This window comes from Lipotes vexillifer, unplaced genomic scaffold, assembly GCF_000442215.2.
Source record: "Lipotes vexillifer unplaced genomic scaffold, Lipotes_vexillifer_v1.1 scaffold600, whole genome shotgun sequence".
NCBI lineage: Eukaryota > Metazoa > Chordata > Mammalia > Artiodactyla > Lipotidae > Lipotes > Lipotes vexillifer.
Window position 1 is genome coordinate 189351 of NW_006781985.1, and position 15703 is coordinate 205053.

At 46.8% G+C, this 15703-nt stretch overlaps 1 protein-coding gene across 2 annotated transcripts in view; it reads right to left on the minus strand.

The window, feature by feature from the left end:
• Nucleotides 1–566: 566 nt before the first annotated feature.
• Nucleotides 567–15703, minus strand: part of SLCO3A1 (solute carrier organic anion transporter family member 3A1) — a 321290-nt gene continuing 306153 nt past the window's right edge. The window contains exons 10-11 of one of the 2 annotated variants that reach the window (XM_007454893.1): nt 9821–10063; nt 567–1233 (exon numbers count right to left, since the gene is read on the minus strand). In XM_007454893.1, the coding sequence (XP_007454955.1) occupies nt 1151–1233; nt 9821–10063 (326 nt within the window). In that variant the 3' untranslated portion in view covers nt 567–1150. Of the gene's footprint in view, nt 1234–9277; nt 10064–15703 lie in introns of those variants that run through there. The other variant, XM_007454892.1, reaches the window with a different exon arrangement.

Here is a 15703-nt window from a genome sequence, read left to right on the forward strand (position 1 = left end):
AGCATCCACCAAATGTCACACACTATTCTAGGCACTGTATCCCAAGAGGAAGCCGTTCCCTGCTCTCCCAGGTTTTACGGACAATGGGAGAACCAGAAAGGAAAACCAGATGGTGACAGTACAGGACTATGGAATGTATCGCTAGGAACCAAGACAGTGTTGTGGAGCATCTAATTCCAGCCAGAGGCTGGGAAGCAATGAACAAGTACCATTTCTCCGTGCCCATTCTCTGTGAGACATGGTGCTCCCTTCACACTGGATTTCATTGAAGCCTTACCACAATTGTGTAAAGCAGGCGACAGTATTCCCATTTTACAGATGATGAAACTGGGGCTCAGAGGATTCAGATCACTTCCCCAGTACCACACCCCAGTAAGTGAGTGCTGGGGTGAGGATTTGAACCCAGGTCTGTTTCGGCTCCAAACACTGTGCTCTTTCGAACTATTCAAAGCCTGTAAATATAGAACACACACAGCCAGAAACACTCTCCTCAAGAGTCTTTGAGGATTGTCCTACCCAAAGACACAAGAGAGAAAGATAATAGAGATTACAGCGTGAGACTGAGGAAGAATTAAAATAGTGCTTTTAATATAATTCTCAGCAAACGTACAGTATGTACTTTACATCACATATTTCTAGACTGCTCATCTGGAAAATAGAAGCTGCAAAAATACAGAATACCACACTCAAAATCTATTGAGTATGTGCTTTTTTTCCCCCTCTGTTCTATGAAACAGGGTAATTTTTACCCCCTCCTATTAAAATCCAGACTCAGCTGCTTTTGGAAGAACTGTCGGAGCCCTCGGTCAGAGAAGCATTCCCAAGAGGGAGTTTTCTAAAGCGTGTCAGCAGACCATCCCCACAGGAGCCAAAGGAGGGAATGGGCAGAAGGAAATTTGCACATCTGGTCAATATTACTCTTTAGTGATCCAGGAAAATGCCTACTCCAAAGGTTTGGAGGATTCCTGGCCACAGACACCTGCTTAGTCCTTGTCACAGGCCTGTGCTTGGGGCCTCAAAGGACCACATACTGGCCGGAGAGTCCTCACAGGGACCCTTGGGTTCTCGGGCAGGGCAGAGCACGCTAAGTCAGGCCCGCGAGGTCTGTGGGCGGTGGCGGGCTGTTCTGTGCAGGAAGAGGGCCAGGCCCTCAGCTTCTCACAAAGGAGTCTTCTGAAGGTGATTGTGACTCGGGACAGGTTTTCTCAGTCTCAATGTCTTGGTACTCTGTGCCTAAAGGGGGGAGGGGGAAGAGAGCCAAGAGGAAAAAGAGATCGGTCTTTTCTGGTTTTCCTACTTATTTTTTTAGGCTCATATAACAGCATCCTGGCCTTCCAGTGGAATGGATAAGAGCAGGAAGTCATGTCAATAAAATGTTACGTTTTGCTCCACGTCACCCCAAGGGACCAGACTCCAAGCCCAAAGACCTTTATGTAGGCCAAATTTTTCTGAGAAGCGCATATCTATACCAACACCTACGTGGATGTTTACTCTATGGGAAGGAATAAGCTGCATCCCCGTCATTAACTTATCTTCATCCTCCTAAGTCACCAGTGACAGACACTGTCACTGCAATCTCTGTTGAACAGGTGGCTGTGTACCAGAGAGAACCTCCTGGCATTCTAATGTCATGCTTTCTCCTCCAGCATTTGGGACCAGTTTGCTTTTCATTCAGCCACAGAGGGTCACCACATGCTGAGTGAAAGAATCTCCTCGTTGGAGCAAGGTTTTTAAGCCTCCACAACACTTCTGAAATAGATGCTGCGGCTTCATTTAAAAGGCACGAAAAACCCAGCTTCGTCCCTGTGATGATTTACAAGTTGTGTAGGTCTCCATGACTGTGACATTGCAGCTTTCCTGTTCAATGATAGCCAGAGCGGTACCATAGAAATCCCCACTCATTTCCTTGTCCTCTCTAGACTCTGACCCGGTAGTACCAAAGGTGACAACGTGGAAATGTCACTCCTTTCCTCAGGATTTTGCAGCTGAGACCTGGCTTATAGGAGAGGCAGCTCACACGTTCTGGACAGTTTGGAGCATCTTTCTCAACTTTCACAAGGTTCAAGTTCTTTTGGTCTTGGGGGCTCTGTTAGAAGCCGTGGGGGCAGGGAGTTGGGGAAGGTGGGATAGAAGTGAGAGAGACGGGGTTGGTTCTTGTGCGCAGAATGAATCAGGCAGAGAATGATGGGGAGATGGTCAACTTCTGCTGACGTGGCTAAGGTGGAAAAAGGAAGGAGGAGTGTTTCTAAAGGTCTCCAGTGTTTACTGAAGGAAGAAAAGAGTTCTTCTCATTTTAGATCTCTGTGCCGGTAGGCAAAGTTTGGCAGAGGTTTTCACCGCCAGCTCTTGCCTCATTTCTCTATGGAATTATAGACTTTTGTAGGGGTTTCTGACAGTGGATGCCTTCCTGGCCTCATCAAAGCTTCCTGAGAAGCCAGCCAGATCTGCATTCTCACTTTGGTGGCGTTTGTGGTGTCATGGAAAGAGCATTGGTTCAGGAGTCAGACAGACCGGGCATCGGCTCCTGGTGACTTTCTAACTAGCTGTGTGACCTTGGGAAGCTTTGGTTTACTGAGCCTTAGTTTTCTGATCTGTAAAGTGGAAACAATGATACTTACCTCACAGGGCAGGTGTAAGAAAGCTGCTGAGAATATTATCTGGGATCAGGCCTTATGGCCCCTGGCACGTGGGTAGAAGCCTCATAATAAGCATGAGCTTCCAGCTCCTTTCCTCCTTTAAGGGGCTGGGCTAGAGCACAACTGATGTGTTAGCTGGGTTCCTCTTATAATGAAACTTCCTACGTTGCATACTTCCACTTCATTTTATGGTCTTGACAAACCCATCTCCACGAGAGTTACCTTCTATTAAGTTAGCGTGAATTTAAGAGGAACATTATTCTCTGGGATGTAATGGGATGGTAAAATCTCACCCTACAGGATGTTAAACCTCCAGAAAATTTACTATGGTTGTTCCATCTGCTCCTGGTAAGAGAACATAATCACTTTACCTTACAGAAAAATATTCAGAATCGGTGCTGATCATCAATTACTGATTGTTGGCCTGAGTCATTAATACAAAAATCAAAACATCTAGAAACTCTGTTCCTAAAAGTCTAGTATTTGATAATAGAGCAAGACATATCTCCAACCAGTGACCAGCATCGGTGTGTCTGGGGCCCTGGGCTGGAGCCGAGCTCCTGAGGCTGATGCTGAGGACTGTAGGGGTGCCAGGTGGGAGGGGTGTCCGGGGTCTCTCCAAATAAGTTATCACTGGGCTCTGTGGTTAAGACTGGGAACAACACAGGAAGAGCAGATGTCCCCAGAATACAGCTGTTGCCATGTCCCCATTGTTATGATAGGGGGCATGCGAGAGCGTGGGGGGCATCCATAGTCCATTTGAGTTGGAGTCTTCTGAATAGGACGTCCCTACAGGAGGGAAGGGTCTCTCATTTCTTGCCCAGGATGGAGGGAGTACCCACAAAGGCAAAGAACACGAACTTTGGATTTGTTGACCTGGGTTTGAAACTCGGCTTTGTGACCTTGAGCCAATTCTGGAAGCTTTCCCAGACGCATTTTCCTTTCGTGTAAACTGAAGTTTAATAACTGTTTCTGCCTCACAGGACTATGGTTGAGATTAAACGAGCTAATACATGTGATAAGCTGCTTCATACTAAGTGCTTGGTAAATGTCAGCTACTATTATTATTAGTTATTATTCATGCTTACCAATTATTCCACTGGGCATATCTACTAGCTTTCTAGTGCCAGTGTTTCGTCTTGGAGGGAAGACACTTGAGACACTATTCAGTATCTGGATTCAATCTTCTTTGTCTTGTTCCTGCATTTTTCCCTCCCATGCCCACTTCCATCACTTAAGGAAAAAAAGATGATTACTCTGGTAGAGCTAGGGAGTGAGTGTCAGGGCTGGAAGAGAGTGTAGATTGTATAGTTCCAATTCCCCTCATTACACAGGAGAAAGATAATGTCGCCTTCATTGCAAACCCTGACGACAATGGGATACTTACCTCATTCTTGGAAAATGGGATACCTGAATTAGATTTTTAAGGCTGAAGGACCCTTCCAATCCACGACTCAGCCCAGGCTACAGTGGCCTCTGCTGCTACAGTCCATCCGACTGTATGCCATGCTGCTTCAGACCTCGTTGTTTTCCAGAACAGAGATCAGCATGCTACGGCCCTCCCTCAGCCAAACCCAGAGACTGCCTGTCTTTGTAAATAAAGCTTTATTGGAGCACAGCCCGCTCATTTGTTTACACATTGTCTAGGGCTGCTTCTCTGCTATGACAAAAGAGTAGTGGCCACAAAGACTCAACGACCCTCAAAGCCTAAAATGGTTACCACCTGGCCCTTTATGGAAGGTTCGTGAACTTGCTCTGCTGGTCCTGTCGATGGAGGGTCTCTTCCCCTGGCTCCCTGGCAGACATCCACTGCTCTTTAGTTCTTGTTTTCTAGACCACCGGCTCTCTGAAGCCTTCCTGATTCTTGACGCCATGATGCAGAACTTCCCAGTTCCCTGAAACAGCCCTCATTGCTCCCAGACACAGACAGACAGACAGACAGACCCTGGCTCTTAAAATGACTATTCTGTTGCTTTTATTTGTGTTCAGGTCTGTTTCAATCATTAAACTGAGTTCTTGGAGGGCGGGACCATGTCTTCTCCACCTATGTACCCGGTTCGGAGCCTGGCACACAGTCAAAATTTTAATGAAATAGTGAGTGAATAAACACATCACTGGAAATTATCAAGCTCATACAGTGCTCCCCTAAATGGCACTAATCCTGCCAAGGAAAACTGTGCTACCATGTGGAGGGTCCCTGAGAAGCACGAGCTCTGTCCTTATCTCCACGGCAGTCACAGATTTCTAACGTGCTGGGGAATCCTGGCTTTTCTGAATTCCCCATTTCAGGCTTTTTAACTCATGTCCTCCCTGCCATGATAACCAAGCACTCTGAGGTCACCTACAAGCGTGAGGGAGGGGAGACACAGGTGGGTGGCTGTGTGCAGACAGTGTAAATTCCCGTGTGATCCTAGCAACAGGCCCTGAAAGAGGCATCTGAACAATGTCTTCCTTGCATGTTCTGCCAGTAAGAGATTCCTCTGTTTTACCAATTTATTCTTGAGCAACCATAATACCCCGGGGCGGGGGGCGGGGGGCTAGGTCCAAAGGCTATCAGTAGGGCTGGTTACTCTCAGAGATTAGGTCCTCACAGCTGTTCAGAACTCAAGAACTTGAAAAGAGTTGGGAGAGGTGAATAAGGAGGAAACGAGGAGGGAAGGGCAGAGAGAGGAGGAAAAGGACTCTGTTTATGCCTCAAACTAATTTCCAGGCTCAATTTAATTTCACTAGCACCCTCTCTTGGAAAATGTTGCACCTCTGAGGGATGTGATCTGGATTCTAACCGAAAGGGAAACACAGACCGTGGCTCAAAGGAGGCTGTTGAGAGGCACTGACATGAGCTCAGTGGAGTAATTAAGCCCCTACTATGTGTCCGGCACCTTCTCCTGGACAGATACTGGCTCTCCATCGAAACAGTCAGGTAAGAACAGCACAAGACAGCAAATATTCTGTTAGACTGAAAAACTGCTTGTCTGTTTTTCTCCCCTCATCCAAGCCAAACCAAACCAAACATACAAACAACAAAACAATAGGGTGAACACCACCAAAACATACAAACGACAAAACAATAGGGCGAACACCACCAAACAGGACAGAAGCTTACCCTGTCCTGTCCCTCTGCTCTTGATTGTATAATCGGCTGCATTGATTTCTACAGGTTGAACTTTATTGCTTCACGTTGCTCAGGAGTACATTCAGGACTCCCGAACAGGGCTTAGGACACAGGCCTGGTGGGCTTGACTGGGTGGAGAAGAAACCACACTTCCCATGACCTGAACAGCGGGCAGCAAGAAAAACAGCCTTGTAGGCTCATGCGGAACCAACAGCTTCTCCTCAGAGGGTTTCCCCGTGAGTATATATATGTTTCCATTTTACATGCTCCTCATGAATGGCCTGCTTTGGAAGTGTGGAAGATAATCTATTAGCAACCACGGCAGAATCTTTTTCCTGAGAAACTTCCTCAGGAGTGGTGTGGCTATCATCCCAGGGACCAGCTGGCCGCCCTGAACGGTACATTTCTGTGGGTCACCTTGGGCCTGCGTGCAAGGCATGGGAAATGTTGCCACGCCCGAGCGAGGGGATGCTCTAGGTTATTACTGGAGGTGGGGAAGTGGAATCGGATTTGAATGTAGAGACACCACTTAACCAAACTCTACAAATCATTACTAGGGGAAGCTATTCCACTGGAGGGTGGGGAGAAAGAAGCGATTTTTATGGAGAAGCACGTTCCTTCCCGCTCGGAAGACATTAGGAAGTCTGTCAAAGGATTCCTTAGAAGCCCTTGGTTTCCCCTTATTATTTTGCCTGTTAAGGACTGCTAGCACACTCCTCAGGGGACTCGTGAGCAGAAGCATCTCTGGCTCCTTCGTTAGCTGTGAGGAAAGCCCACACGCTGTGGCCTCCTGGAGTGGCTGTGTCGCCGGGGTGCCTGGGAGCTTCACAGCCTTCCTCTGTGGAGGCGTGAAGAAGGCAGCAAAGCTGCTGGGCTTCCCTGACAGCGCGCAGCCTCAGCGGGAGGAAGACAGCAAACTCCGTCCCCCAGAGACAGAGACTTCTAGAAAATGTGTTCACTTCATATGCAGGAATATTACTGGTAGAAACCGTTTTGGTCTACATGTAGGAGTTACAGAAACCTGTCGCAAGTTGCAGCAAAGAGAGCCTTTTCCATCCATCCCTGGGCAGCTTCCACTAAAGTGGTGGAGGGCTTCGTAGCAGAAGAGAGAGAACGTTAGCATTCACTTTCTAGGTTTATTCCGTCCCTTACATTTTGGTTTTCCATAAGTCCAATGAGGATCTCCCCAGGAAGTCTTTCCATTCAAAATCCTGCTCAAAACCAAGCAAATAATCAAGGGGCTGGATTGGGAAGGGTATGTACAACGGTCCCTTGTAGCACAAAAGGAAAATTAAAGCTAGACTAGGTTTTCTGTTCTGGAGTATGGGAGAGAAATTAAAATTTTTAAAGGTGACAACAACACATGTTAGAGCCATCTTACAAGAGGGGACTTTAAATTTCGATCCCGTTGTTGATAAAACTGAGCCCTGGAGTTGTTTTCCTTTGGCATCCTAACCTCTTATTCTCATTCAGCCTAAAATCTTAGGAAAAATAGCCAAAATGCAAAGAGTTTTCAAAAATCGTTTTTAAAAAACAAAAACGAAAACACAAATAGCCCCATGAAACACGAGGTTCTGCAGCCTCAGTGGGTGTGGACTGATTTGGGGGAGCTACACGATCATATACAAGAGGGCAGTGATCCATTAGCGATACATTTTCAAGACAAAACCAACCCAACACCTATACAGGATGGAATCACAGCCTCGGGAGCCACAGAGCGTACATAGTTTATGAATTGTTGGAGAACAGCCCCACCTTTAACTAGTTAACATATTGATGAACGTCCCCATTTTCAGGAACAAGGACAGACTCAAGCAAAACACAGGAGAAAGCTCTTCTGGAAGCATCCTGTCCCGAGGACGCAGCTGATCACGGTGGCTCCGCACCACGACAAAAGCTTCTTTGGGGCATCCTTGCTCCGTGGGGCTTTTCTCTAGTTTGGGGCTGTAACTCAAACTGCCCCATTTACAGCGTTTGTTAAAAATTCATCACAATGCCCCTCTCCCCCCCCCGCCCCACCCTTTTCTTTCCTGATTCTCTTGTCGCCTTCTAGATGACGTGAAAATACGTGTCTGTCTGAGGTGAAAAAGCCAACCAACCAACCCATCCTTGGGGTCTTTCCAGGCCCAGGAGTGGCCTAGATCAAGCTCACTGCAATAGCATGAAAGGTGGGTTAACTGGACCCTGTGTGTGCATGTGCGCGTGCTCTCTCTCTCATAAGCTCTGCCCCTTCTGCAAAGGGCCTCACCAGGCCGAGTCAGCTGGATGCAAGAGGTTTTCCTGTGATTCTTACCCCAGACAGTGGTAGGTTCGCTTCTAGCTGTTTGAGGTTCAGCCACTTTCAAAACACATACAGACAAAGTCCTCTTAGTTCAAGACTGACCCTGGAAATATTAGACATTTTCAGGCAGTGAACGTGCGGTAGCTTCCAGGAGCTTGTGGGTCTGTTATCCCAGACACTACATGCTGCTCAAAGCTTGTGCTAGGGAACTGTTCTTTCTTCCCTCTCCTCGCCCCGGAAGCCCTGCACCCATACACACAACCCACAGCTGAGCGTGTCTCCGCTGCACGTTGAAAAGAACACCTCTTGGCATGTGAAGCAGGCATATGAAAGGGCTTCCCGTGACAGTGATCACTGAATCATGGGGAATAAATGGAGAAGGCAAATTTGCAATTCATCACGTTATCCCCTGTTGCCTCAAATGTGATCCTTTTAAAGGCAGGGTGCATATACACTCTCTTTTTTAAGCTTTTTTTTTTTCTTTTTTTTTCTTTTAACACACTGCATGTTCTTGTTTTCACAGACTATCCAAATGAGGATAAAATGATAAAAAAATTACAATAGATTAATTGCATCCCTTGAATAACGTTGTATTTTTGGTGCATTAAAAAAGGAGAAAAGTAAAAGCAACCAGCGTAATAAATTCGGCCTAGAGAACTGTGTTAGTGACTGAAGGGTTAACACAGATTGGAGTAGTTAAAAATAGTATCAGAGGATTTACACATACAACAGTTTGAAATTCATATGCATTGCATTTTTTTCCTTAAAAACGGCAAAATGTTTGGCAAATGTAAGCAAATGACTTGGACTAGGTTGGGTTTCACCGGCTCTGAGCGAAGTCAGTCATAGCCAGGCGAGGCCCACTGCTTCCTGAGGTCACTCTGCGGGGCTGGGGGACGCACCCCAATGGGAGGTGCTGCAGGGAAGGGGAGGTGCTGGCCCCCCCCCATGTCCGGCTCTCCCTGGGGCCCTCAGTCTTGAGAAATGGAAATGGAGCTGGTGAGAGGTGTCAATTACAGTCTGTCTCCAGCACAGATCACCCTTTAGCATCGCTGAGAGAACTCTGGGGCCTTGAACCACATGTGTAGACTGGGTGAGTCGTCTACACAGCGACCCATATTGCGAAAGTTAGAGAAGTGGGCCTCCACTCCTCTGACTTGGGTGCCCCTCCACCCCCGTGTGGGCGGGGAGGGTGGCACGGGGTGTGTCACTAGTGCTTATCCTGGCAAATGTTGTCAACTTGGGTTGTTTAGTAGACTTCTTTTTTTTTTTTAATATATATATATTTTTGTTTTGTATGTGTATATATATCCAGGAAGGTCCGTCCTCCAAGCCGGCCACCACTGTTCCCTGAATTTGGCAGTGCCTGTTGCTTGCAGCTGTCGGCATCCTGAAAAACCATGAGGTGCCTTCAAAGAGTAGACTCTGAGCCCCAGGAGGTTGCATGTCAACCACGTGATCCCACGCTCTCCTTATTTTGAATCCTGTCTGGCTCTGATTTTGAGAAAAAGGACAAAGGTGCTGTGTGTACATGTGTGTGTGTGTGTCTCTGTGTGTACTGAGTTTTTTTTTTTTAAACTTTTTTCTTTTTTTTCTTTTTTTAGGAAAAATGACCCTTGGATGACTAATACAGAGTTCAACCCTCCTTCAGTCACTATAAAACAGACTCCATGTTCTCACACCACTCATGATCTTCAAGGTTATAGATAAATTTTGTCCTATGTGTCTGGTCGGCGGGCACAGGGTCCCTCCCCAGATTGTCTAGGGTCAGAGTAGAGGCAAAGAACTCACTGGTGCTCAGCCCGCCCTCGTGGTTTTTGATGTATCGTTTATAGTTTTTCCTCAGGCACTGCCACGTGGTGGTGTAGAGGAGGAAGGCAAAGGACTTGAGCGCGATGGCGATGCTGACGTACAGGTATCTGTAGGCCACATTGTCATAGAGGACGCAGGCGCCTTGCTCCCCACAGAATGTGCTCCAGAACAGGCAGGTGGAGTCGATGCCGGCCCCGAAGATGAGCGGTGGGGGGATGAAGCCTGTCAGAGGGAAACGGACAGTTAGTTAATGTTTGGGTTCGAACGGCTGGTTTGATGGAGAGAAGGGCTCCCCTGTCCCCATACGTATCTCTTCCGACAGGACTGCAGGGTTCGTGGACCATATTCAGCGGTTTTACAGCACAGTGGGGAAAAGACCCCGTCCGGAGGTCGAACTGCTTGGGTTCGAATCTCAGCTCTGCCTCTTACTGCACAAGCCTGTGCAAGTTATTTAAGCCCTCTGTGCCTTAATTTCCCCATCTGCAAAATGGGGTTAATAATATCAGTCCTTCTCAGATCACTGTGAAGGTTGGCTCATTGAATACATGGAAAGCATTTAGAACAGTGAGTGGCACAGAGTAAACACAAATGACATCTGGGATCATCATCCACTGAGTCTCCCCTGAAGGGAGACATTCTTGGCGTCACTCAGAGAAGTGCACCCTTGTAGAGGAAACTGCTAAGAGGCATCATACTCTGTGTATTGTTCTTTTGCATGGGGCTTCTGAGGCTTTGTGTGCTCTTGAGAGGAGGGAGTTGGAACCAGAGGTTAAAAATGAGTACACTACACCTTACGTGTGTGTATGTATAATACGTGCACACACATATACATAGGAAGGATGTGTTCTCATATAGGTATATATACAAAGATATGTAAATATACATATGTGTATGGTTTAATAGCCGGAAAACATCTGCACGCATACTGACAACTTTCCTTCCCCTAAATATTACCACTGGAGCAGAACACTTTTCATTCTGAGCCAGGAACCGGTTTTAAAACCTTCACAATAGATCATTTCATGCACCTACAACCAGTCATCGAAAAAGGCAGAGGAGATGGAAACTATTCATCATCCTTAATTCATTCAGTTCTCTGTTACTCTCTGCGTTCATCTGCCTGCTGCTACCCCCGAGCTCAAAGGTTATCAGGCCTGGCTGCACATTAAAATCATCTGTGGTGTCCTACCCCAGACCAATTAAATCAGAATATTGGGTATGTGGCCTGGTCATCAGCATTGTTAACATAAAACATTCCCAGGCGGTTCTGGCCTGTTGCGGGAAAAATGTTTCATCTGTATTATGGGAAAGCAATGGATGGGCCATTTATACAAATTAATTGCTTCGGAAGAAACAGTGTCCCCAAGGCCAGGATATGGTACCAATCGTCTTCGGTGAGAAGCAGGAAGTGATCCCTGGAAGCAGGTGGTGACAATTCCCATATCCCAGTGCCGAGGTACCCTGATACCCTGAGCATTCTTTTCAGCCCTGGACTGAGTTTCACTTTTGCATTAAGGAAAATCCCACTGAGAATTTGATGAGATATCGACCTTTCGTCCAGAAAAATACGTCTACCCACAAAATCGCATCCACATTTCAGGGGTTTCATGGACCCCTGAAGTCCATCCATGATCACCAGAATAAGAATGGCTATGTTATAATCCACAGCAGAGCCTCCTTTCTGAGGGGGCCCTCAGAGGGCAGCCTGGGAGAGGGAGGCTTAATGAAGGAAGCAGCACTTCCTTGGTTTGTTTCTTTAATTGAAGTCTAGTTGATTAACGATGTTATGCTAGTTTCAGGTGTACAGCAGTGATTCAACTACACATATCTATTCTTTTTCCGATTCTTTTCCATTATAGGTTATTACAAGCTATTGAATACAGTTCCCACGCTATACGGTAGGTCCTTATTGTTTATCTGTTTTATATGTAGTAGTGTGGATCTGTTAATCCCAAACTCCTAATTTATCCCTTCCCTCCCTTTCCCCTTTGATAACCATAAGTTTGTTTTCTAGTCTATGTCTGTGAGTCTGTTTCCTTGTTTGTTTGTTTTTTTTAACATCTTTATTGGAGTATAATCGCTTTACATTGTTGTGTTAGTTTCTGCTGTATCACAAAGTGAATCAGCTCTACGTATACATATATCGCCATGTCTCCTCCCGCTTGCGTCTCCCTCCCTCCCACCCTCCCTACCCCACCCCTCTGGGTGGTCACAAAGCACCGAGCTGATCTCCCTGTGCTATGCGGCTGCTCCCCACTAGCTATCTGTTTTACGTTTGGTAGTGTATATATGTCCATGCCGCTCTCTCGCTTTGTCCCAGCTTACCCTTCCCCCTCCCCGTGTCCTCAAGTCCATTCTCTACATCTGCGTCTTTATTCCTGTCCTGCCCCTAGGTTCATCAGAACCATTTTTTCTTTTCTTTTTTTTAGATTCCATACATATGGGTTAGAGTCTGTCATACAGTGTTTCCTTGGTTTTAATGACTGGCCTGGGATGGCATGGGCGGAGAACTGCACGATCCTATCAGTGCTGATGAGGTTGGCAGGGCTTCCTCCCTGGCCCAGGTGCCTCAGCACTTATCCTTAGCACTGTCCAACTCTGTCGCTTGTTACCCCAAAGAGAAACCGCGCCCCCCAGGAAGAAATTTTCATTGAAACTGCAATTAAATCTCTCTGGCAGCTTGAGTTAATAAACTCCAAGCTCAAATTCCCAATACAACCTGCTCCCTCCTTGCAGCTCCCAGGTCAGGTTGGTCTTGGTGGGTGAAAACTCACATTCCCAGCATTCTCTGCTCCAAAGGCTGCCCAGGTGTTTGAGACCTTTCTCACTAACCAGTGTGTCTTCTCCTGCCCCCCCACCCCCCACCCCCAACAGATACCTTTCTTCATTTAACTGAAAAAGAGCCAACTGGAGGAACTGCCATGGCAACCACCGACAGACACTAAGCCACACTCCACATTACTTAGGTAAAGAAATGGCGATCTGGAGCCAGTTTAGATTGTGGATAGACTTGGGGATCAATGGGACAAATTTGGCCTGTTCCTGTGGCCCAGTGGGAGAATGCAGATCCATTCACTTGTCTATTTGTCAGAGTTTTATTAGGTTGTAATTAGCTCCCATGCTCCGCCCCCCTTTTCCTTCTGCCTCTCTTGTCCTAGCCCCACCCACCGCCAGGCAATGGGAAGCCAAGACTATGACACCTCTGGTATAAGCTCTGCCAAGGGAAGGAGCTGATGGTACAGGGCCCCTCCCTCCGCAACGCCCAGGTGCCTGAAGAGTTGCATGCAAATCCAAGTTGGGCAAATCAGGTCATATTTTAAGCACACTGCAGGAACTGTACAGTATAATGGAACCATTCATTAATGCTTGCTTAAATTTAAAAAAAAAAAAAAATCCCTCTAAAGTGCCAATATGTAACTCTTTCACGTACCTGATCCGAGTGAGGATTTTTATAACGCGGAGTTGTCTTAAAGCAGGGCATATTTCTACGTGCTAACGATGTCAGTTTTATCCTTGTCAAGCTTTACTATTGGATGACAAGGCCCTGGAAAGTATCAGAAAAAGCCTTCAAACAGAAATTAGAAAGCTAAGTGCCTAGCAAAGTGTTTCATGTTATACTCGATATTTTGGAGAGCATCTGTGGTCAAGATGAAAGACCCTCTCACTTAAGGAGCTGAAAGGTTGGGGTAAGTTACTTTCGGCGCCTCAGTTCCCTGATCTTTTAGGAAATAATATGGCCTGCCTGGTCAGAGTCAAGGTGAGCACTCTGGTACAAATGAGGGGAGTATAACGCAAGGGTCTGGTCCTTCCATATGGCCAGAACTTTTGCTACCTTATTTATCTTGTACAGGGGACTTGGGGGTGATAGTTTAGAATAAACTCTGGATTGGGTACCTTATGAGTTGTACCTCATAACCTTTGTGAAATCCCTTTTACATTTCTGAACAGAGGAAATAGTAGCTTTCCTTTCTGCCAAGTTCATCTTTTCCTTTTGACTTCAAATGCTCTTCCAAAGGGGGGCTCTGGCTCTCAGGTCCCGAATTCCAGGTGTGCAGAGAATATTAGAGATGAGGCACTTGCTGGATCTCTTACTTAGAGGCCTTTGCCATTCTAGACCGCGTCTGATTAGTGACAGGAGGGAGGTAAGCTGGGTAAGGTGTATGTTAGCACCTACTTCTGCTGTTATGTCCTCAGTTACCTAAGGGAGAAGGAGGCAAATGATGATAGCGAAGTATTTCTTCAGAAACCGTGTGCTTTAAAAGCACGCTTTCCTCCCTGGAGCCCGCAGGAGCCGTCCTGTCCCTTTTGAGCTCTTTTCTTCCTATGTTTCCTTGGGAGGAACTCACCGATACAGTGGGCATCAGCTAAGGTCGCATCGCAGGGGCACTGGGAACCCACCGTATGTTGGGGAGGGTACCCGGAAGCTCAAAGCTGTTACTCGCTATTACAGAGAATATTAAAAGGATTAAATCTTACTTCCTATTACACGCAGGCCCAAACTGCAGCTGTATTTCAATGCAAAAATTGCAGTGCGGGCTTAAGGAAATTGTCTCTGTTTTCCTGAAATCTGTTAACAAAGGTTAAACCTCGGTGTCTTGTATCTTGGTTACTTAATTACTCCCTGGATTGAAAAGGCCAGGCCTATTTATATTCTTTGGTCTAAACTTAAAAGGTGAACAAAGGCTTTTGTAAGAAAAATAAATTCACATTCTTTTATGGGACAAAGTGGAAGCTGCAGATTACTCTTGCATTTACATTTCAAAAGATATCCATTCCTCTCCCAGCTTACCTGCCAAGACTTGAATTCACCATGGAATCGCTATTCAACCTGATGGAATTACTGTTACCTCCAGCGCAAGCTAGAAAGGGATGTCAAAGTATGTTCTCCTGAAAGGGTTAATGAGTTTCTCTGTTTCAGCAATGCCAAGAAAGAGACTGGACTGTCAACATCGTCCAGCATCGTCCACGGGCACCTGACATTCACTTTTCTTAAATCTGAGAAGTTGGGAGGAACTACTCTATTCTCATTTCATTCCTGGCTGCCTTGTTAAACTCCCTGAGGCTCAAAGAGCTTTAAATAACCTGCCAAAGGCCTCCTGGCCAGTAATGGCAGAGCTGGACTCAAACCCCGGCATGCCTGACTGCAGTGGGCTCCGTGGCAAGTATCCGATAACACCTTAGAACAGGCCAGGATGCAGATCGTGGGTGGTTCAGGTCCTTCAGGAGGTCAGATAAATCACTGGTGCTTAGTAAATGTTTGCTGAATAAACAACTAAATGCAGAGGGGAGTGGAAGGGGTCTCCCCCACATTCCAGACCCTATATCCTGTGCCCCACCACCCCATGGCTGGGGGTACGGCCTCTCATCTGGGGTCTCTGGCTGGCTGTGCTTACTCCTTATGCACTCACTCATTTTACGTGTTCATTTCTCCCACTTGCTGTAGAACTTCTTTATATTCGAGACTTCACAATGGGAGCTCAACAAGTGTTTGATGAACCACATCAGGAGCTTCTAAGACGTACTTCTCCTAGACCAGCTCACCTCACCAATGACCCAAGACCCAAGGACAGTCTGCTCAGCGATGACACCTGTGTGCAGAGGTGCGCCTCGAGGTTCCCCATGCTCTTTGCCCCGCAGGTTTGCTCTGGAAAGCTAAGAGCAGGCATCTGTGGAGGAGAGCTTGCGGCAGGCAGCGAGGCAGCCCAAGTCATCCCTCAGAGTTCCCTTGAGCCCCCTGTGTCTGTTACCTTATCCTATCAAAGGCTTCTCGGTAGGCCCAGTCCCAGAGGCTCAAATCCTCAGCCTTATCTTGCGCTTCTGCGGTTTCTCTCTTGCTTTCACCTAGTCCCGGGGTGGGGGGTG